The following is a 24,656-nucleotide window of genomic DNA, read 5'->3' on the forward strand; positions in this document are numbered from 1 at the left end:
ACCACAACAAATTAATTGGGTTAGGCTTTGATACCATGTTAGAAATGTGTCTAGGACCTAACTCAATCCAAAAGCTAACTCAAGAGTTGAGGTTTCCCCTCACCTTATAAATGGACAATCTCCTTAATATCCAGGCAATGTGTGACTTCTAACAAACATAGCATTAAATGACTACAAAGTCCTCATGCATTTATTTGATTTGCTTGACTTCCTACAGAATCAACATTTAATGATAACCTTCTTGCGTCATTTTATAGCATTGTGTGATATTTTCATACTCTACTTTTCATCTTTTGTAATTTATTTATTTTTTTGTTAATTTCATATTGTTATTATTTTATTGGGTAAAGTCCACATATCTCCCTCAACCTACCACTCAATTGACAATGTCCATTCCAAACTACCAAAACATTGTCAATATCCGCCCCAAAGCTAGCAAAAAGATAAAAATGCATCTGTATATTTCTCAATAAGATAAAAGGGTTAAATACTAAATACCCCTTGGGGTTTTGTTGTTTTATTTTTTTTTTCTCTTAGGGTTTGATTTTTATCACAGGAGGTCCCTGTGGTTTTGATAATAGACCAAATTAATTCTCTGTCAGTTGACTAAACGAAAATCCACGTGGACCAATCAAATGTTGACACGTGGCATATATTTAAATTTATTTATTTATTTTTTTAAAATTAAAAAATAATGTATTTTTTTTTCTAAAAAAAAAAGAAAAAAAAATTGGGGGTGGTCTAGGCTTGGCCACCCCCATGGAGCCTAGGGGGTGGCCGAAACCACCTCTAGTACCCACTGTGGGTGGTTTGAGGGAGGTATGTGAACTTTTCCTTATTTTATTTCAAAAAGAATTTTGTGCACCATCAAAAATTATTTCCAACATTTCTTCTATAAATAGCATGAGCACGTAAACCATTCTCTCATACTTAGGCACCTCAAATCACTTAAAAGACACCTTCAAAGTTTAGGAAAAGAAAATGTCTTTCCAAGTTTCAGCAGTAGCTGCTCCATCCCTAAATCCTGTGCCAGAAACCACTCGCCGCTCCGCAAATTATCATCCTAGCATTTGGGGTGACCGTTTCCTCACATATCCTTCTGAGCTCTCGGTAAAAATATATGCATCTCAGTGTGTGGGTCTGCATGCCAACATGTTTAATTACATGTGCATGCACAACTAAGCTTTAGATTAATTTTTCCTATTTAATATAATAATTTGTTTTCTTCAATCTGCTCGCACAGGAAACTGATAATGAGAAAATACAGCTACAACTTCAGGAATTGAAGAAAGAAGTGAGGAAAATGCTAATGGCTCCAGGAGAAAAGTCATCAGAAAAACTCAAGTTCATTGATGCAATTCATCGCTTAGGCGTGTCTTACCATTTTGAAAATGAGATTCAACAAATTTTGCAAACTCTTCATGACTCTCATGACCATGAAGATGATGATGATGATGACGACCTTTACACTGTTGCTCTTCGGTTTCGGTTACTTAGACAACATGGTTATTATAGTTCGCCTGGTACTTTTTCTTTTTTGTACTTCGCAAGTGCTTGTTTCTTTTTATTGGTTTTAAACACAAGTGTTCTTTTATTTCTATTTGGGAAAACTTAATATGCACAAACAATCGGTGTCGCATTTAATTAACACCGTACATACTTGAATATCCAAGGAGAACATCCCATGCATGTGCTACTGTTGTTTTTTTATAGAGTGGTCCCTTATGGAAACATAGTCTCTATTGCCTTTCTATAAACCTAAGGTCCCTTATTCCTTATTGACAGTTGCATTTTTCTTCACTTTTTGCATGGTAAACACTCACATGTACACAGCGTACTCCTATATATACAACATATATAAAGAGTGCTTGAACTACAGCCCAGGTCTCATAATTACTTATCTTTCACTGACTTACTTTCACCAACCCATTTGAGAATTGGACCATAAAATATATATAGCTTGGCAAGCTCTAATGTAACAATTTTTTTTTCCCATGAATAAAAAATTTCTTAAGAAGCAAACTCAAAGACAAAAACAAATTGGGTCTCGCCTTAATTAGTCCACAACAAATTACATAAAGCTCAACAAGGGGTGGCTGACTCATTTTATGTGATTGAATCGTGAAGCAGATACGTTCACCAAGTTCAAGGACATCAAAGGGAATTTTAAGAAATCACTTATCAATGATGTGCAAGGAATGTTGAGCTTGTATGAAGCCACACATCTGCGGGTACATGGGGAAGAAATACTTGATGAAGCACTTGTCTTCACTGCCACACATCTTGAGTTGGTAGCAACCCATTTAAGCCCTCTTCTTGCATCGCAAGTAAGCCATGCCTTAAAGCAGCCTATCCACAAAGGACTACCGAGGTTGGAGGCAAGGTATTACTTTTCTATCTACCCACAAGACGCTTCACATAATGAAGTCCTTCTTACGTTTGCAAAGTTGGATTTCAACCAGTTACAAAAATTGCACCAGAAAGAACTTTCTGAAATTGCAAGGTTAGTTATTCTTCAACTATGTTAAGTGTGAGTAGTTTGTACATATATAACTCTAAGCTGACTATATGATTATGCTAAATTATGTTTATAGGTGGTGGAAAGACTGCAACTTTTCAAGGGAGCTACCCTTTACAAGAGACAGAGTGGTTGAGTGTTACTTCTGGATATTGGGAGTGTACTTCGAGCCTGAATATCTTCTTGCTAGAAGGATGCTAACCAAAGTGATAGCCATGACCTCTATTATTGATGACATTTATGATGTGTATGGAACACTTGAAGAACTTGAGCTTTTTACTCAAGCAATCGAGAGGTCGAAATTGACACACTTTCTCATTTTAGCTATTTTTGAGCGAAATTCACATGTCACTACCATTGCTTTATTCTTCCCATTGTTATATTAATTGGAAAATTCCATTCATAGAATCTACCCACTTTACAGGTGGGATATTGGTGCTATAGATCAACTTCCGGAGTACATGAAAGTGTGTTACCAGGCACTCCTAGATGTTTACAGTGAAATGGATCAAAAAATAGGTGAAGGAAGGTCATACCGTGCTAGATATGCAAGAGAAGCAGTAAGCACCACAAATACAAATTTACAAGATATTTCACAACCTTAGCAAACTTTGTCACCCCAAAAAAAAAAAAAGAAATTAGAAAGCACGAAAACGTTTAATGTACGTGTTATAATATTAATTTAATTGTACTTGCTTGCTTGTCTCAGATGAAGAATCAAGTTAGAGCCTACTTCCAAGAAGCCAAATGGTTCCACAAGAAACACATACCAACAATGGATGAGTATATGCGCACTGCACTAGTTACCACTGGATACAACATGTTAGCAACCACGTCTTTGGTTGGGATGGGAGACGTTGTTACACAAGATGCCTTCGAGTGGTTGTTCAAGAACCCTAAAATGATAAGAGCTTCAGAAGTTGTTTGTAGACTCATGGACGACATTGTGTCACATAAGGTATTATGTTATTTATGTGTAATAATAATTGTAAGCTTAAACTCATCAATTCAAGTACTTTAATGTCCTAAACATGTGATACTCTTATGACATAAAGATTTATTATTTGTAGTTTGAGCAAAAGAGAGGGCACTGTGCTTCGGCTATTGAATGTTACACGGTACAACATGGTGCTACAGAAGAAGAAGCAGTCGATGAATTCCGAAAAGAAATTACAGGTGCCTGGAAGGATATAAATGAAGAATGCCTCTATCCAACCACTGTCCCCATGCTTGTTGGGATGCGAATTCTCAACTTTACACGTGTGATTGATGTTATCTATAAGGATGAAGATGGGTACACGTATGCTGAAATTGTGCTCAAAGATTTTGTTACTTCCTTGCTCGTTGATCCTGTGCCTTCATAGGCATTGATGATGGGCCAATTATGCATGGTGGGTTGTGATGCCAAGGAAATAGAATAAATTGATTGATAAGGAAACGCGTAGCTGATCCAGCACTGACACTTATGTTGGTGTTTCATTTATGCATGTGTTTTTTTTTTTTAGTTTCTTTTCCAATAAGGATTGGGTTTTTCCTTTTCCCATTAGGGATTGGGTTTTCCTTTTCCAATTAGGATTTGTTTTGTTTTACCTTTTCATTGTCAAATTATGAGTGTATCTTAGTCGATATACACTCAATGAAATAATCAGAATTTGAAGTTATAAAATTTATGTTCTCTTGTGTGCGGTTTGACTCCACTCTTATTTCTCTTCTTCCCCTTCTTGGGGCTGCCTAAAGCAGACCCATTCTTCTTATCTCGGTTATGGTGTTTTCTTAATTCTTCATCAATTATTGTGAGTTGGTTTACTATGAGTTCTAGAAGATTGAATAGCTTCTACATTGGATTGTATTATATTAAATCATGTTTGAGATTGTGTTTGATAAATAAAGTTTTTAAGTCAAAAAGTATTTTTTGTTAAAAGCTTCATTTTTAAGTTTTTTTTTTTTTTTCAAAAATGAGTTTTTGTCATTTTTAGAGTAAAAAAGTCAAATAAGTACTTTTGAAATTTTTTACCAAACATACTAACTTTTGGTTTGGTATAGGTTTTTAGGTATTAAAAGTTGACGCTGAGCAGAACTAAAATTGTTCTGATAGCGTATGATAACAGAAGAAATTAAGAATTGAAGATTGAAAGGAAATTCAGGAAGAGAGAAAATAACAAATATGGAAGAGAAATACCCTAATTGCCTCAAATTAATAAGCAACCAAAGAAATAACTCTAAAAAGCTTAAATTTAATTGATAGTTCAAACTGAATTAAAAATTAACAAAGACTAAATGCCTTTATATAGGCTAGACAACTCCTAATTTAACAAATCCTAATTGAAAAAGAAAGACCTAATTAATCCTAATAAAAAAGGATAACATAATCCTTATTAAAACGAAAAATTACAACTCACATACATAATTAAAATAATAATTTATGCATTGAAAGTATTTTTTACCCATTAATAGTAGTAGCTCTCTTTGGTCAAGCATGATGGGCGAGGCTTAGGTGCGGTCCAACTTAACTACCGCAATCTGCGTTAGTTTAGTTGGACCGCACCTAAGCCTCACCCACAATTTAATTATAAAATTTAAAAATATTATAATCGCACTTTTCTTAAGTATTATGAAATTTACTTTTCATAATTGCAAGAGGAAAACTTGAATTTTGCTTAATCAAAACATTAATTTGGTTTAGACATCGAATATATACCTATATATTCTTTACTAATAAAGATTATTTTTGCTAATGAAATCAAAACATGTTAAAATCTTAACATGTAAAATAAAATAAAATAAATCTTCTCTCTTCTTTTTAATACAAAATAAAACACATAACTCAATATTTAATTCAATCAAATAAATTTCTTTCAACACTTTCAAAAAATGCTAGAAAATTTGAGTAAATCACAAAACCGAAAAAAAAAATCCAATAAAATATTCAAATGAATTAAAACATAAAATCTTATTGGTGTGATACCTATTATATTTCAATACAAAGAAACTTTCTAGAGAAACAAACATAAAAATATATAATCCATTTACAGTCGTGAAAAATTTATATATAGATACACAAAGATAAATCCAAGCAACAAAATTTTCAATTAAATAGAAACCCTAGACAGAATCAAATACAGTGCAAAATAAACAAAATCTTTTTATTTTATAATTACCTAATAATATTGCATTCAGCATTTAACGCGATCAGATAAATCCTCTCAGGTTTAATGTTTAATTATCTCTTTAGTATTTCAAAAGAGTTTCTATTCTGTTTTTTTTTTTTGCACAAAAATGAAATAAACGCACTATATATGAGAATTACTTCTATAGGGTTTTGACATAAACTAAGGCTTTTGTGCCCTCTAATAAGAAGGCGACACATCAGCGTGGAATACTATAACAAAAATATGGTATTCCACCTAATCTTTTTTTCTAGAATACCTAAGACAAAACACCTTTTAGAATAAACTTTTCATATTTTTCTCCAAAACCACCCTAGCCACCAACCTGCCGCCGAAGACGATGTCGGTCTGTACCCCTCTCTCTCACTGGCGGCAATAGAAACTATCACAAAAGCAACCCAAAATTAAGATTCATTCTATGAATATTGCTTTGCCTCAAGCTTTTACTGTTGAGGAAGTTGTCGGTGCCCTTACAATATAGCCCCATTAAAAGCTCTGGGTCTGGATGGATTTACTGCCGATTTTTTCCAGAAGAATTGGAGTATTGTGGGGGAGGATATTTGTCAAGCTATCATTGGTACTCTTAACTCTGGTAGTATGCCTTCTTTTTTAAATTTGACTAATATTGCTCTTATCCGAAAGTGAAGGATCCAACTTGTGTCACTGATTTTAGGCCAATAAGTCTCTGCAATGTTATGTATAAGTTGATTTCCAAGGTTCTTGCGAATAGATTGAAAAAAATTCTGCCCAATATTATTTTGCTTGTCCAAAGTGCTTTTCTTTCAAGGAAACTAATTACTGATAATGTGTTGGCTGCATATGAAACTCTTCATAAAATGCATACACGGATGACGTGGAAGAAGGGTTTCATGGCGGTCAAGTTGGATATGAGCAAAGTTTATGATCGGGTGGAATGGAGGTTTCTGGAGGCTGTAATGTGTCGGATGGGTTTTGCTCCGCGATGGATACAACTCATGATGATGTGTGTCACCTCAGTTCAATATGCAGTTTTGGTGAATGGGAAACCATGTGGGCATATTAAGCCGAAACAGGGATTGAGGCAAGGTGATCCGTTATCACCTTATTTGTTTATTATATGTGCAGAGGTTTTGAGTGCTATGGTGACGAAATCTTGGAATGGAGAATTGAGCCAATTATAAGGGGGCGAAAAGGCGGTTATTAGCAGTTAGGATTCTCTTGTATTGCATTTTTACATTATAGAAACTAAGGGTGAAAAGGCAGGCGATTATTAACCACCCGCTAAACACTAATCGTGCTAACCGCTAATCTCTTTTGAAGGCGGTTAGGAAAAACTGTTAACCGCCTATATACCTATATATGAATAAAACGTCATTTTTATATTTAAATATATATAAAAATCTATAAATGTTGTCGTATGTAGTAGGGTATTATCGTACCATAGAAACGACGTCGTTTTGGCTTTTTCTTCTAATTTTTTTAATTTTTTCTTTCCTTCTAGACCGTCACGATTAGCGTTTTTAGCCAATAACCGCTATCCGAAAAAAAAAAACTTAAAACATCTCAACAGATTTGAAAACATTAATATGCTCCTAAACTTAATTAAAAAAACCAGGCCCAAAGTCTTCTTAAAGATCATCCATATTTGTTGTCAAGTTTATGCCCTTTTTTTTTTTTTAATGTCGTTTCACTCAATCAGCGCAAAAACACAGTTTTTATGTTGTTTACCGTACAAATGGCATAAATTTAAAACATTTTACACCGTTTACTATTTAGACAACATAAATTTAAAACTTTATGCCGTTTGTACAGTGAATGACATACTTTTTTAATAACGTTTAATATATAAACGTCATTAAATTTTGAAGTTGTGTCGGTTTTACGATAAATAATGCAAATTTTATTGTTGTTTACTGTACAACCGGCACAAACAACATTAAAATTTGTGTATTTTTCCCCAACTACCCACTGTACCTCATTTAATTTCCTTCCCAATGCACCCCCCTCTCTCTCCTGAAATTCCCACCCGGCCCCCACGCCTCTCTCTACCCACGCTGCGCACTTGACCTCTGCAACATATATATATATATATAATGGCCTCACACTAGATTTTCAAAAGAAAGCTCCTGATATCAGGTTATGGTGTAAACCTATTTATTTACAGCATTCAATAAAAATTGAGCACATCAACTTAAAACAGAATAAAATAAGCATGAAAAATACAGGATTAGCAAACCCATCTTTTCCCTTCAACAAAATCACCGGATCACCTCCACCCTCCACCCTACTCCTCTGCTGGGCACCAAAACCACAATCTTAATCACAAACACAAAACCACTGTCTTTATCACACATAAGATGGAGAAAATTTTCTTTCTTCCTAACGGCATACGTTTTTGAAGAAGAAGAAGCCGGCAAGGCTTGTTATTCCGATGGCGTTGTTGGGTTTTGTGGCTTGCTATTATATTGAAACTAGTGGCTCATATTAGAATACTAGTAGAAGGCCAAGTACGATATGAGGTATTTTGGAAATTTTCAAAATATGTCTGTACAATTAGGATTTAGGGTTTTCCTATATATATATATATATTATGATGTAACCCTAAATCATTAATCTTCCTAACGGCATACGTTTCTGAAGAGGAAGAAGCCGGCAAGGCTTGCTATTCCGATGGCGTTGTTGGGTTTTGTGGCTTGCTATTATATTAAAACTAGTGGCTCATATTAGAACATAGTGGAAGGCCAAGTACGATATGAGGTATTTTGGAAATTTTCAAAATATGTCTGTACAATTAGGGTTTAGGGTTTTCCTATATATATATATATATGTTATGATGTAACCCTAAATCATTAATAGCAAAATACAGTTGCATTATCTGTAGATGTAGGCATATTACCAAACCATATTAAATCTGTGTCTCAACCCCTCTTAATCTTTCTCTTTTCGATTATATATTGTTCATCATTGTTGTGTACGGTAACAGCATATTCCGAAGCCACAGTGGCTCCAGTGACGCCGTAGTCGGTGGAGAGGGAGGTGGAAATTTTGTGTACTGCAAGAAAGGGAGAAGAGAGGGGTATGTTGTGTACTGCAAGGCTAGCAAGAAAAGGAGAAGGGAGGGATATTTTGTGTACTGCAAGTATGGGTGTAAACGAGTCGTGCCCTGAGTGAGCTTCCTTTGTTTGGGCTTTGCTCGTTTAAATTTTACTCAAGCTTGAGCTGAGCTCAAGAACAAGCAAAAAAATCGAGCTCAAACTCATAATAAGTCGAGCCAGCTTGCGAGCTGGCTCTTATATTTAATGTTTTTATTTTTATTTATTATTATAAATTTAAACTTCAAGTACTATTAAACGGTTTAAGAAGCTAGCTTGCATATGAGCATTTGCTTAGTCTAGCTAGTCGGAGTATGGAGTCTGAGTCAATACAGCAAGATACTTGGTTTCGAAGAGATATGCATCATTTTATAGATAAACAAACTTGGGAATTTGTGTTTTCTTAGTAATGCGAGACAAGTTAACAGGTTGTAGTCAGATTGCAGTGGAACAACGCTCCCTACAAAAAAATATTTTTTCAACGTCTCTCTCTCAATCTCCCTCACCATTCACAACGCATCTTCTGCCTCAACTCTCATTTTTCACCCAAACTCTTATTTCCCACTCTCTCACTCTCGCTCACTAAATTTTTGTTAAAAAATTTATATATATATAAGTCATGTAGTATATTTGTTATTATTGAGTAATATTGGCTATATATTCTTATTTGTTACTTAATAAAAAATATGTGAGTCGAGCCTTATACCAAGCCGAGTCGAGCTTGCTTCTTTTAATATTCGAACCAGGATTTGTGTTCACAAAGCGCCTCATTTAATAATTGAGTCGAGCATGAGCTAAGCTTATACAAGCCAATCCCAAGCGAGCGAGCGGCTTCGCTCGCAAACACCCCTAACTGCAACGCTTGCTATTCTAATGGGGTTCTTGGATTTTGTGGCTTTAGTGACGCTATTGTCGGCATAGAGAGATTGGTATTTTGTGTATTGCAAGAAAGGGAAGATCTAGTTTTGGTTGATTGAACAGTCTGATTTGTGGTATTGAGTCTGGTTTTGGGTGGGATGATCCAGTGTTTTGTGTTTATTCTATTTGGTAAAATGAGCTGAAATGTCAAAGTTGTATTAGATGCTGTAAATTAATAGATAGAGAAAATTTACATACCTCTCTCAAACTACCATCCAATTGACAATGTTTCTCCAAACTTTTAATTGTGACAATGTCCCCTTCAAACTACAAAAACAGTATTAATATCCACCCCCAATGACTATACTACCCTTAGTAAAATAAAAACAAGGGTAAAGTCATCTTAACTTCCTTAAACTACCACCTTAATGATAATTTCCTCCTTAACTATCATTTGCAACAATTTACTCTCCAAACTACCAAAGCAATGACAATATACACCTTAATGATAATTTCCTCCCAAACTATCAATTGCAACAATTTACTCCCCAAACTACTAAAGCAATGACAATACACCTCCCAATGCTAGTAAAATTACACAATTACACCTATAAAATTTTCAATAAGACAAACATATCCATTAAATTTTTTTTTAAAAATAAATATATTTAATTTTTTTAAATTATTAAAAAATCAATAATTAAAAAAAGATCAAAATATTAAAAAACTAAAACAAAAATAAAAAATAAAAAATAAAGAAGGAGCCAACCCCTGGCCGCCTTCGATGCGTGGGGGAAGAAGAAGAAGATCAAAGGGGTGAAAATCAAAGAGGAGAGGGCCTAAGCCGCCTAACAGGGAAGGAGGAGAGGAAAGCACGAAAGAGAGTGGGGGAAGAAGAAGAAGAAGAATTCTAGGTACCACCGCCGGAACTTCCCGCCAGCGAGAGGCTCAAGGCAGTGGAAGGTCGCCGACGAGATGATGAACATCCCGGTTCCAAGAAAGGCTCGCTCGGGTAATTGAAATCGGCGAAGTGTTTTTGTTTTCGGAGATTTGTTTGTTTTTGAAAATCATTTTCGTGTGTGTTTCTCTCGAAAAGATCTCACGATAACTGTGTTTCTGGAAATGGTGGAGTCGGAGAAGAGCCGGCGAGGCCAAGCCCGGAGGTGCGGCCTCCTTCATCGTCGAACGTCTCAATTAGGAAAAAGATGGTCTAGGGGCTTAGCATCAAGCAAAAGGCCTAGCCAGCCCATGGGGTGGCCATGGTGGCAGCCCACCGCTGGCCACCCTTCAATTTTTTTTTTTTTTAAGATTTAATTGTTAAATTTAATTAATAAAAAATTAATATGTTTACGTAACATTTCAATGAGATTGACATCTATTTTTCCGAACGGTAGAGATTTTATTTCAATTTAGATTGACCAAGGGAGTAAAAATTTGAAAAAAAAAATTTAGACATTTTACAGTTTTGACGCTACTCAAGAACTTATAATATATTTACCGTTGTTTATATATATATATATATACCGTAAAAACAATGAATTAATAATAATAATTTTTAAATATATAAAATAATTTAATGACATTTGAAGGGTTAATGTCATAAAATTTATTTCTGTTTACTATTGAAACGACATTAAAATTGATGTTGCTTGAAGCCTTGAACAGTAAACGACATTAATGTATTTAGTGTCGTTTACTGTTTAAATGGCATAAATTAATGTCGTTTGCATGTCAGGAAATTAATTTATGTTCGGAAGGTTAATGCCGTTTACTCAAACACCATTACTAGTAAACAGCATTACTCAAACGTCATTACTTGTTTAGTGAGATTTTTGTATCATTAAATGCCTCTGGAGTCCACTTTCCTGTTAGTTTTTGGCGCATACAGACTTTTAGAACTTGAGTATCATAATTGGTCTCTATATGATCAAACAAATCCAATAAATGTCAACAATATCCAGATTTAAGATTTGACTCATGCGAGCCTGAACACCATAAGAAGCAAAAGAAAATAATCACCATTGCATCTGGTAAAATATATGATAAAGTAAAAGTCCTTTTCATGAATGGGAGTTCGTTTATCACGATTGATTAATGTTATTAGATTTAATTAATCAGATTTCAATCATACTCTTTGGTATATAATCAAAAGGGAAAAATGTAAAATTACGTCCAGTAAATGGGCCGGTGTTTTTTTACCAGCAGAGAAAAATCTTGTACATCAATTAATTAAATTAACTCACCAAAAAAAAAAAAAAAAATTCAATGCCCGAAAATAGAAGATGCAAAATGGGCTGAATTTCGGTGGATTTGCTCCAGCTACGTTCCGGGCCTCGCTTAAAGCAATCACAAGCCATTAGTTCTTATACGGGCTTCAAAGATTGTTATTAATTGTGCATGATATATTGCTATTAGTTTTATTTGTTATCTTGCTCCGGAAAATAAAAAAATATATGGAAAAAATATAAAAAACATCACAAACTATCAGTCGTTTGTAATATAGACCTTCAATGTTCAAAAGGTACTAAAGTAGCCTCAAAAACTATCAAAATGTATTAAAAATGCAACTTATTTTTTTATATTTCCTTTTTTTTTAAGGATTCGAATTGAATTTCACATTTTGTCTCACATGTATCATAAATGCTACTTACATTTCAAGAGTCAAAAAGTTAAAATTATATAATTTTTTAAACTTATTTTTTAGTCTCCTTTCTCCTGATTGGTTTAAAACTAATTAATAAGGATAATATTTTATTAAAGTAGAGAAAAGTAAAGGAAGTTTGATGTTTAATTCATTTTAAAAATGACTCACTAAATTTAATAAAATAAAATTTTCTCCTTAAATTTAAATTTTATGTAAAAAGTACATTGTAAAATATAAATGCTCTTAGATAATTGTCTAATTTTCCTAGGCATTCAGTCAGCCCTAAGCAAGCCAAAAGTCCAATATTACACGAATGTGGTCCATAGATGTTATCGTACTAATATAGCGTACCTATCTACCTAAATTGTTCTCTTATTTGGATTTGGCTATAGTGTTGTATACTTTTTTTAGTTTGAAGAGTATTTTTTCTAATTCATTTAGTTATATTAGAAAGGTATCTTCGTCTATTCACTTTTTTAGGGACAAAATTACTGTTCCAATAATACTAACGGTATATGCTCCTGTTTATATATATATATATATAATTCTGACACTCTTTTAAATCTTATTATTTTAAATCTTATTAATTTATCCTCCTCGATCGGAGTTTTTTATTTGTCAATTTGCTCGTACAGGAAACTGATCATGAGATAATAAAGCAAGAAGTTGAGGAATTGAAGGTAAAAGTGAGGAAGATGCTAATGGCTCCAGGTGAAAAGTCTTCACAAAAGTTGAACTTGATTGATGCAATTCAGCGCTTAGGCGTGGCTTATCATTTTGAAAATGGGATTCAAGAAATTTTGCAACAATTGCACAAAACTTTTCATGACTGTGATGACCGTGAAGATGATGATGACGACCTTTGCACTGTTGCTCTTCGGTTTCGATTACTTAGACAACATGGTTATTCTATTTCATGTGGTGCGTTTTTTTTTTCCTTGGCAAATGCTTGTTTCTTTTTATTGGTTTTAAACAAGCTAGTCTTCTTTCATTTCTATTTGGGAAAACTTAATCTGCACAAACTATAATTTTATGTAGAATCACTATCCAGAGTGATGGTTGGTTCAATATTGATCCAAGAAAATCTTCAAAATGAATAGGTACTCACTAAGATATAAGTTTGAATTCCACAATGAGAATCTCCATGTCTGATTAGTATAAACCACCTAAGTTCTCATTGATGTAGTGGAACTGGGTCAAACTATGGCTAAGTCGAACTTGAAGGAATGCTTGTGAGTTCTATTATCTAGGCATCTTTTGTGCGGCCCTTAGCGATTGAGTAGGTACTACTATGATCTTATCCAAATAAAATAGCTTTCCATAATTGGTCTTTAATTTTATGTAGAACGAATCAGTGTCGCATTTTACATATTACTTGCATACTTAAATATGTGCTCAAACATGAGCCAATGTGTAATTTTCTATGTCATTCTACGCCTGACTCTTTTTATGTGCATGCCTGGATCGTGAAGCAGATATGTTCACCAAGTTCGAGGACAACAAAGGAAATTTTAAGGAATCACTTATCAATGATGTGACAGGAATGTTAAGCTTGTATGAAGCGGTACATCTTAGGGTGCATGGGGAAGATATACTTGAAGAAGCTCTTGTCTTCGCAACCACACATCTTGAGTTGGTAGCATCCCACGTAAGCCCTCTTCTTGCAGCACCATGCCTTAAAGCAACCTATCCACAAAGGACTACCAAGGTTGGAGGCAATTGGTATTACTTTTCTATCTTCCAACAAGACGCTTCACATAATGAAGTCCTTCTTACGTTTGCAAAGGTGGATTTCAACCAATTGCAGAAATTGCACCAGAAAGAACTTTATGAAATTGCAACGTTAGTTATTCAACCAATGTTAAGTGTGAGCAGTTTGTACATAACTCTAAATTGACAATATGATAATGCTAAATTATGTTTATAGGTGGTGGAAAGACTGCAACTTTTCAAGGGAGCTACCCTTTATAAGAGACAGAGTGGTTAAGTGTTACTTCTGGATATTGGGAGTGTAATTCGAGCCTGAATATCTTCTTGCTAGAAGGATGCTAACCAAAATGATAGCCATGACCTCTATTATTGATGACATTTATGATGTACAGCAGCAGAACTTCCTTGTGGACATAAAAGGAGTCAAAGGACCTACATTAGTATTTTTGCCGGTGCTAGCGTTTGAAGGAGGAACAAGGAGAAACATACCAAGCTTGAGGTGTATGATTGTAACTGTTAAGGGAGAAAAGGGTATAAACTAAAATATGCTTTTTCCCTGTTGAACTTGTTCCACGAAAGGTTATTGTAAATGTGTTTGATTGTTCCGTGCCCAATACGTACTCAGCGACAGTGAAATTTGTTCATATCGGAACTTATCATATCTAAAGAATATTGGTGTTTTTGAATTTTTTTTTCTCGCTTGTATCCCTTCATTAATTAAGGTTGAGTATGCAAGCCTTGTGACATTGTATGTATTTGATTATCTTTTGTGAATAGAATTTTTGACTTCATTTCTAATAGCTGCTGAAGCCCACAAAGACATAATTGATACAAACAAAAAAAAAAAGAAAAAAAGAAGAAGAAGAAGCACTTACCATTAGTGACGGCATTCATTAGCGACGACAATGTTGTCGTTGATGATATACCCATTAGCGACGACATAGTATAGTCGTTGCTAATGAACATAGTATTAGTGACGACAATGTCTTTGTTGATGTGTATCGATCATTAGCGACAACATAAAATTGTTGTCGCTGATGATGTGGTAATAGCGACGATGAGCCATCTCATGGGAGATTGTGAGGTATTTAAGTGACCACTTTTAGCGTCATCAGCGACGACAATTGTTGTCGCTAATGATTACTAATCAGCGACGACTCTGAATGTTGTCGCTAATGAGTCTTTAACGATGGAGTATCAGCAACAATCGTAGTGACGACGGTTTTGGTCGCTAATAGTCATTAGCAACCACTTTAAGGTCTTTAGCGACAGCATTTGAGTCGTCGCTAAAGACTGCATTTCTTGTAGATCTGGGCCCTAGGAAACAAAGAAATGTTGCACTTTTTAAAATTTTTTTATTTTATTTTAAAGGTTAGTTCTCAAATATTGTGTCACCATCTCATGAGGTGGTGACACATTTTTAACAATAATAAATCTCATGAGATGATGACAAATTATTTGAAAATTAACTTTAAAAAAAAAAAATTTAGAAAGTGCAACATTTCTAATTAATAATCCCAGCCAGGTCGTTCTCTAAAAATTTAGAAAGTGTTTCCGTCCAAAAATATCTAGCTGATCCATCATGCAGTACTTCATTTGACTAATTGGCACTTCCATTTCCAAAATATCTCTTCATTTCAAAAATATCAAGTTCATGCAGAGAAGACAATAAGGTATTATATTGTTTCTGTTACTTTAATATTTCAAACATATCTGAGAAAACTCTCGAACACTGCTAGCATCGCAAGTTTAGGATAACATTTAACCAACCCTACAATGATTAAAAGTAAATTCAGAAAGAGAGAATAACGGTTAAAAAAACAAAAGACCCTACTCCCTCAAAGAAGCAAATAGAGAATAACTCTCAAAGAATGAAATTTTATTGTTATTATTGTTACTCCAAAACTAATTGCAAAATAATAGACATGCCTTTATAAAAAACGGAATAGCCCTAAACTGGAGATAAAAGAAAACGGAAAAGTCTGCATACCCCTTAAACTACCATCCAATTGACAATGTTTCACAAAACTACAAAAATTACCAATGTCCCCCTCTAGGCTAACAAAAAGACAAAAATAATCCTAAAATTTTGTAAAAAGAAAAAAATACCCATATAAATGTCGCACTTGAAAGTTTAGAGGGATATTATCAATTGAGTGGTAGTTTGAGGAGAGTAAGTGAACTTTCTCCTAAAGAAAAAACTTGTAAAGAAAGTAAAAAAAAAAAAAAAAATTTATTCTAAAAATAATCACCAAATATTATGTACGATTCTTTTTATTCTTGTGTAAATCTTATATGTAAATATATTTCAATGCCATTAATTTAGTATAACAACTTAGCTAGCTACTCATCACTCTCTCTCTAGCTCCCTCCCGCGTATGTCTCTGGCTCTTCCTCCAATCTTAGCCACAAGAAGTGTCGGTTCGAAGCTAAGCCAATCATTTCGTTTTCGCGGTATATGATTCGAGTTTGTGCGATCTAGACGCCTTGGGTATTTCTATAAGTAGCTGCCCACGTAAAACCCTTTCTCTCAGACTAGCCCCCCAAAGAAAGCACATAATATTTAAGGTGCCTAGCCTAGCTACTTCAAATATTAAGAGCAGAAAATGTCTGTTCAAGTTTCAGCTCTAACTGCTTCATCCCTAACTGCTAGCAAATTTTCATCCTAGCATTTAGGGGTGCAAAGGCGGTTACGGTTAGCGGTTAGTGGCAATAACCGCTAACCGTAACCGCCCTAGCGGTTAGTAAATTTCACTAACCGCAACCGCTAACCGCCTAGCGGTTAACGGTTAGCGGTTAGTGGCCGGTTAGCGGTTAGTGAAATAGATAACCGCCCGCTAACCGCTTTTTTAAAATTGGGCTTTTTTTTTTGGGCTTTTTTTTACCCTCATTTTTTTTCTTGTATTTTTAATATCTTCTTGGGCCCAATTGCTATAAATATTTGAATTGTCATTGGATCATATAATTAAGTGTTGATCTTATAAACTTACAAACAAACAAAAATACTTCAATTGTAGTTATAAGTAACACATTGTTTAATTCAATGTCAATTACTTAATTTGATATTATATGAATCACATTGTCATTGTCATTGTACATGAATAATTGATTAAGTATTGGAATTGTAATTGGATCATATAGTTAAATATTTATCTTATACATTTATATTATTCAATATGCATATAATATAACTATAAGCAATTATATATATAATTCAAAATTGTTCAAAATTGTTAATTTTCTTTTTTTTTTTCTTTCAAAAAATGGTTAAATTTCTTTTTCTAAAAAATGTTCAAAAAATACATTAATACTTCAATTGTGATTATAAGTAACACATTGTTGAATCTAATGTCAATTACTTAATTTGATATTATATAATCATATAGTCTCATTAAATTATATCATATGATTCATATGATTAATTATTTAAATTCTTATCATATTTACTTATAATCTTTTTTCTTTGAATTGAACTTAATATCTAATGGTAAATGGTAATGTTCAAACTCCTAAAAACTAAATTCCTAAAGTATCTAATAATGCTTTAATTAAATTGTAGACTTGTAGTTATAAGTAACATATTGTTTAATTCAATTGAATCAATTGTGATTATCATTGTACATGAATCATATGATTAACTTGTAGACTTATGACTTATGAGTTATGTCATATTATATATGTATTATTTATTATTATATAATCACATGATTTAATGATCAAGTCATCATGTGATATAATCATATCAATTATAGTGATAATATATAAATTACTAAAATTATAATGATAATACATTAATACTTAAATTATGTTTATAAGTAACACATTGGCCATTGTTTAATCCAATGTCAATTACTTAATTTGATATTATACGAATCATATCATCATTGTACATTAATAATATGATTCACTTGAAGTCTTGAATAAAGTATTTGAATTGTCATTGAATCATATGATTAACTATTGATATTATACATTTATATTATTCATATACATATGTAGACTTATATAGACTTATAGGTTTATAACATACATTGGAAATAAGTCTCTAGATATTTAATTGTTGTATTAGTATGAATTAGTATACTTATGAGTTATGTCATATTATATATGTATAATTTGTTATTATATAATCAAATGATTTAATAATCAATCTCATGTGATATAATCATATAAATTATAGTGATAATATATTAATACTCAAATTGTGATTTAATTATTTTTTTAAAAAAATTGTGATTTAATGATCAAGTGATTATATGATATAATCATATAAATTATAGTGATAATATATTAATACTCAAATTGTGATTTAATTATTTTTTAAAAAAATTGTGATTTAATGATCAAGTGATTATGTTATATGTATAATTATAAAAATATATTATATAAAAAGGCGGTTAGCGGTTAGCGGTTACGGTTAGTAGACCCAATAACCGCTAACCGCTAACCGCTAGGCGGTTATGGCGGTTAGGCGGTTAGCGGTTAATGCGGTTAAACGGTTAGGCGGTTAGGCGGTTGGCGGTTATAGCGGTTAGCGGTTAGCGGGCGGTTAAAAACCGCCCGCCTTTGCACCCCTACTAGCATTTGGGGTAATTAACCATTTCCTCACATATGCTTCTGACTTCTTGGTAAAAATATATGCATATCAATCAATATGTACGTCTGCATGTGCTAACATGTTTACATGTTCATGCACAATTAAACTTTTTATTAAATTTTTTACTTTACAGTAACATTAAGCTTTTCTATTTCATATAATAATTTTTTACACTATTTTAATCTTATTTATCCTACTCGGTCCTAGTTTTTATTCTTCAATTTGCTCGTACAAGAAACTGATCATGAGAAAATAAAGCAACAAGTTGAGGAATTGAAGGAAGAAGTGAGGAAGATGCTTATGGCTCCAGGTGAAAAGTCTTCACAAAAACTGAAATTCATTGACGCAATTCAGCGCTTAGATCCCATTTTGAAAGTGAGATTCAACAAATTTTGAAACAATTGCACAACACTCTTCCTAACTGTTAAAATAACTAAAGAAGACTAGAGAATATAGGGATAAACTGAATATTGTATTTTTGTGTGTTTAGAACTGTATGCAATGAGGCCTATTTATAGTTGAATAAGGCCAGACAGAATAGGAAATATAATCACGAAATTAATGGACAATATTATAGAATAATATCAATGTATATACAGGAAAAATATATCAAATCAGCAATTATGGTGATTATCAAAATATAATCAGAATATATTCTTATTATATTCTAACATCCCCGTCAAACTCAAGGTGGTAATGTAGATGCCAACTTGAGTTTGGAAACAAGATCACGGAACCGTCCAGGTGGATGTGCTTTGGTGAACACATCGGCCAACTGATCAGAGGAAGCAATGGGACAGAGACGAAGAGTTCCCTGTAAAAGATGATGGCGCACAAAATGACAGTCGATCTCAATGTGTTTAGTACGTTCATGAAATACATCATAATGCGCAATTTGAATCGCCCTTCGATTGTCACAAAAGATACGAGAACTGGAGGTCTGAGAAACACCCATATCATGTAGGAGCCAGCGAAGCCAGAGGAGCTCAGAAGTGGTGTCAGCAAGAGCACGATACTCAGCTTCGGTGCTAGAGCGGGCAACAACAGATTGTTTCTTGCTACGCCAAGAGATGAGAGAATCACCAAGTAAGAAACAATAACTCGTGGTGGAACGACGATCAGTGGGATCACCTGCCCAATCAGCATCTGAATATACATGTAAGTCTAATGATGAATGAGAAGAGAAATGCAAACCATAAAACAAGGTGCCCTTCACGTAGCGAAGGATGCGAAGAACAGCCGCATAATGAACTGAGCATGGCGCTGTTATAAACTGACTAACAAGGTGGACTGCATAGGGAAGATATACTTGAAGAAGCTCTTGTCTTCACTATACCACACATCTTGAGTCGGTAGCAGCCCACTTAAGCCCTCTTCTTGCAGCACAAGTAAGCCATGCCTTAAAGAAGCCTATCCACAAAGGACTACCAAGGCTGGAGGCAAGGTATTGTTTTTCTATCTTCCAACAAGACGGTTCACATAATGAAGTCCTTCTTACGTTTGCAAAGTTGGACTTCAACATATTGCAGAAATTGCACCAGAAAGAACTTTCAGAAATTTTAAGGTTAGTTATTCAACCATGTCAAAGTTGCAAGTGTGGGCAGCTTGTACATAACTCTAGTTTGACAATATGATTGTGCTAAATTATGTTTATAGGTGGTGGAAAGACTTGAACCTTGCAGGGAAGCTGCCCTTTATACGAGACAGAGTGGTTGAGTGCTACTTTTGGATATTGGGAGTGTACTTCGAGCCCGAATATCTTCTTGCTAGAAGATTGCTAACCAAAGTGATAGCCATGACCTCCGTTATTAATGAGATTTATGATGTGTATGGAACACTTGAAGAACTTGAGCTCTTTACTGAAGCAATCGAGAGGTTGAAATTGCCACACTTGATGAAAATTTACAATCTATTATCATTAATTGATTTATTATTCTCGTTGTTACATTAATTCGAACATGCAGTTAATTCACCAAGTCTACTTACTTCACAGGTGGGATACCGGTGCCACAAATCAACTTCCTGAATACATGAAATTGTGTTACAGGGCACTTTTGGACGTTTACACTGAAATGGACCAAAAAATAGCTGAAGAAAAATTATTCCGCGTCCAATATGCAAGAGAAGCCGTAAGTATCATAAAGACAAATTTAAAAACGTCGTTTATTTGAGGAACCCTCCACCCCCTTATCCCCCAGTCCAAAAAGAAAAGATGTAAAAGAAAGAAAGTGTTGAGTATGTTGTGATCTATACTAGTTAATTAATACCATTGTAAATTGCTTTGTTTCAGATGAAAAATCAAGTTAGATCTTACTTTAAGGAAGCCAAATGGTTCCACCAGAAGTACACACCAACAGTTATCGAATATATGGATACTGCAATAGTTTCCTCTGGCTACCCACTATTAGCAATCACATCATTTGTTGGAATGGGGGACATTGTCACAAAAGATTCCTTCGAGTGGTTGTTTAGCCAACCTAAAGCGGTCACAGCTTCATCAGTGATAGCTAGACTCATGGATGACATGATGTCACATAAGGTATTATTTTATTTCTATACACAATTATTGTAATTTCAAAATTCCCTTAGTTGATTTCTTCAATATTCTAAACATGTAACACCCTTCTAATATAATGATTCAATACTTATAGTTTGAACAAAAGAGAGGGCACGTTGCCTCGGCTGTTGAATGTTGATAGAACATGGTGCCACAGAAGAAGAAGCAATCAAAGAATTTTGGAAACAAGTTACAGATGCATGGAAGGACGTAAATGAAGAGTGCCTCTACCCAACCGCCATTCCCATGCCCCCTGTGATGCCAATTCTCAACCTTACACGTGTGAGTGATGTCATATGCAAGGACCAAGATAACTACACAAATCCTGGGGATGGGCTCAAAGATTTTGTATCTTCATTGCTCATTGAACCTGTGCCCTTATGATCATGGACCCCTACATGGATGGTTTGCAATAGCAAGAATTTGAAATGTTTTACGTATCAGTAGTGGGAAGGCGTGCGCAGGATTCTAAGAAGACAAGCAAACGGCAACAAGGAAGAGTTATACTTGGGGATGGACAGCAGTTAATTAATAAGAGGATGTTATCCTCATTAGTATTTGGATGTTATCATGTCTCTTATGTTATCTAGTTAGCTATGCAAGTCTCTTTGTCATCTAGTTATCTATGTTGTCACGTAATTAATGTTATTAATTATCACTTAATTAAGGAAGAGTCCATCCTTATGTGGGACAGTTTGTAAGGTTATTTAGCGGATTGCTTGGAATAATAAAGTATGATAAATTATCCTACAAACTGCATCAGTTTGCTTGGAGGTCCAGGGTACCTCGAATCTCTTAGAATATATTCTTAGATGTCATGAGCATAGGAAAAAGAGAGTTTGTGTGGCGTGAGAAAGAAATAAAGGGAAAAAAAAAAAAATCTTGCAACCTTTGTAATTGCTTTGTAGTGATTATGTTGGATTTCCCCCTCCCCCCCCCCCCCCCCCCCCCCCCAAAAAAAAAAAAAAACGAAAACATCTCTTATAAAATCATACGATATCTAAGAATGTGTTTTTATAGAAAATAAATGGTTCTGGTTTTGATCAATATACCCATCTTTAAAATTTTCATATATTAAGACACATTAGCATAAAAGTAAGTGGTGATTTAACATGGTATTATAGCAAGAAGTCGTGAGTTTGAACCCTGGCACCATCAATTACTTTTCATTTTAATTAAATATTTTACATGTGAATTCAGCACATTAATTAAACCACTACTTGTCCTAAAATCTTAATATTATAGGAAATGTATCATTTAATCAATACTTTGACAGAAGCAAGAAAGAGCTACGCTTTGAATTGTGCTAACAGCCATTACATTGTTTTCATTCTCTATCATGCATATAATTTAGACATTTGAGAATAGTAAGAAAATGGATGTCTTCCTCACAACTCTAGTTTACAAGCATTGTCACAAGCTGGTTGTTATTAAAGTATTTGATTAAATAATTAAATTTATTTCATCATATCAGCATTAGCTTATGGGATAAATAGTAGTTTAGCATGATATCAAAGCCAAAAATCTTGAGTTCGAAGCTTGACTCCATCTATTCACCTGCCATTTACATTAAATATTTCACGTGTTTAATTGGGAGTTTGAGCTTCACATGTGACAAGAAGTGTCAAAGTATTTGATTAAATAATTGAATAATTTACCTCTTCGTATATATTAGCCTTAAACGACACATGCATACCAAGTATTTGGGATTATTACATAAATACTGTTGGAAAGAGAAGTTTAATTTAGGCCTTCAGTTTTTTCGCTTTTAAATCACATGGATCATGCATTAATTTGCATAGAACACGAAGGCATAAGGTCCAATTATCGCAGTAGGTTTCCCATTGGTTTATTGTTTTTTTTTTTTTTTTACTAATATTTGATTTTCATTAACCACTAGATGAAGCGGAATGCTCGATCGAAACAATATCACAGATACAAGCTTGAGTTTCGTCCCTCCAAATCTTATTTGTGGCCATCTTAGCTAGCTAGACCATGAGCAACGAAGTTTTATTGCTTTTTGTTTATCTTAAGGTGTTGGGCAGATTAAAAAAAAAAAAAAAGTGATCAGAAGGAAGATATTTGTGATATGATAAATTCATCATTAATTAATAATCTTGAATTTAGCTGGTCGGCAATTCACTTTAATATATAAAAAACATGGGAAAATGATTGTGCTCCTGATCCATATATATATATGATATCGATGCCTAGCTCTCAGCAGGTTCACTTATTTTTCTTCGTACTGATCATAACCTAGGAAAAACAACATTTTAAGTGGTTCAAAGGCAATTTGAAAGAGGAAAATGTTTATGGTGCTTGAATTGAGACCACAAATTAAACACGAAGAAAATGTTCATCGGAAGTTTGAAAGGAACACATTTCTATTTGTTTCTAAAAATTTTGAAACTTTATTTGCAAATATGTATTTCCACGATAAAGATGCGTGGTTACTTTCACATCACTTGCTTTCGAATATAACTATATATATTTGGGCAACAAAACATATCTTTCAATATAAATTAGGAAAACAAAATGCTTACTGCTTCCCACCATTATTTTTTTTAAACGTCCGTATCATTTTGTTTTCACCATGTGATTCATGTTGAGAGAATCCTAGACGTGTCCACCTTGATAGTTGTCATCCATTAATATCATCCAACGGCTATTAGATCATCGAAACATTTTAGACGGTTGAGAATCAACTGACAAAGTGCACGCATTACGGAGTTTGGTTGACCGTGCATTGTGGGGAATGAGATCGATCACCCGGAATTAATCATATGTGTGCGTCTATGGAGCTGCATCTCTGCTAAATGGTTCCTTTTCTTTGATCAGTAACCCAAATCTAGAGAATATCGTGTGAAAATTGAAATTTTCACAACAGTTTATCTTTCAAAATTTCATCAAACACTTCTTAATTGATTACTCTTAAGTTGAAAAAAAAAAAACAAAACAAAACAAAGGTGTGGAAAAAGCATAACATAAAAACCCTTAAGGAAACTTGCATGGATTGCATTATCCTTTTGAGTGACTAGTGTCAAAGTATCTCCGGTTCTTAGAGCTTCTAAAAGCTCTAAGATTTTCGACGCCGTTTGAAAGTAGTAGTAATTCGTCTTCTTCTTGCACTAATCCTCCTCATAAGAACATGAGAGACTTTGACACTAGTCACTCAAAAGGATAGTTTAGCCCATGCAAGTTTGCTTAAGGGTTTTTATGTTATGCATTTTCCGCATTGATAAGCGCCGAATGTTGCACATTCAAGCCCCTTAATTTACATATGTTAATTTTTTAGCATTGTTATTTGTTTGATTTTGTTTTGTTTTTGTGTTTCAGGTCTTATTTGACAAACCATTGAAAATTGGGCTTAAAAGGGCAAAAAGCTGAGCATTCTGGATCTAGGATCGAGCGCAACTACTCCTGAGCTCGAGCGCACCTGCGCTCGAGCGTTTGCGGCCAAGGATCGAGCACATGCCTTCGCTCGTGCACATAACAGCTAGGCTCGAGCGCACAAAACTTTGGATCGAGTGCACT

The 24,656-nt window shown here is 34.0% G+C and overlaps 1 protein-coding gene and 1 pseudogene across 2 annotated transcripts; both read left to right on the forward strand.

Moving 5' to 3' along the window:
• Nucleotides 1–962: 962 nt before the first annotated feature.
• LOC132161853 ((-)-germacrene D synthase-like) lies at nt 963–4,203 on the forward strand. Of its 2 annotated transcripts, none has more exons than XM_059572055.2 (7): nt 963–1,110; nt 1,244–1,523; nt 2,128–2,503; nt 2,595–2,813; nt 2,943–3,078; nt 3,228–3,476; nt 3,589–4,203. In XM_059572055.2, exons 1-7 carry the CDS (start codon nt 982–984, stop codon nt 3,880–3,882), a joined length of 1,683 nt encoding a protein of 560 aa, XP_059428038.2. In that variant the 5' UTR covers nt 963–981; the 3' UTR covers nt 3,883–4,203. The 2 variants fall into 2 exon arrangements, with proteins under 2 accessions (XP_059428038.2, XP_059428039.2); XM_059572056.2 differs by having other exon boundaries at nt 2,131–2,503.
• A 2,330-nt stretch (nt 4,204–6,533) lies between these two features.
• LOC148586692 ((-)-germacrene D synthase-like) lies at nt 6,534–21,506 on the forward strand (annotated as a pseudogene).
• Nucleotides 21,507–24,656: the final 3,150 nt, after the last annotated feature.

Source organism: Corylus avellana, chromosome 3, assembly GCF_965113065.1.
Source record: "Corylus avellana chromosome 3, dhCorAvel1.hap1.2, whole genome shotgun sequence".
NCBI lineage: Eukaryota > Viridiplantae > Streptophyta > Magnoliopsida > Fagales > Betulaceae > Corylus > Corylus avellana.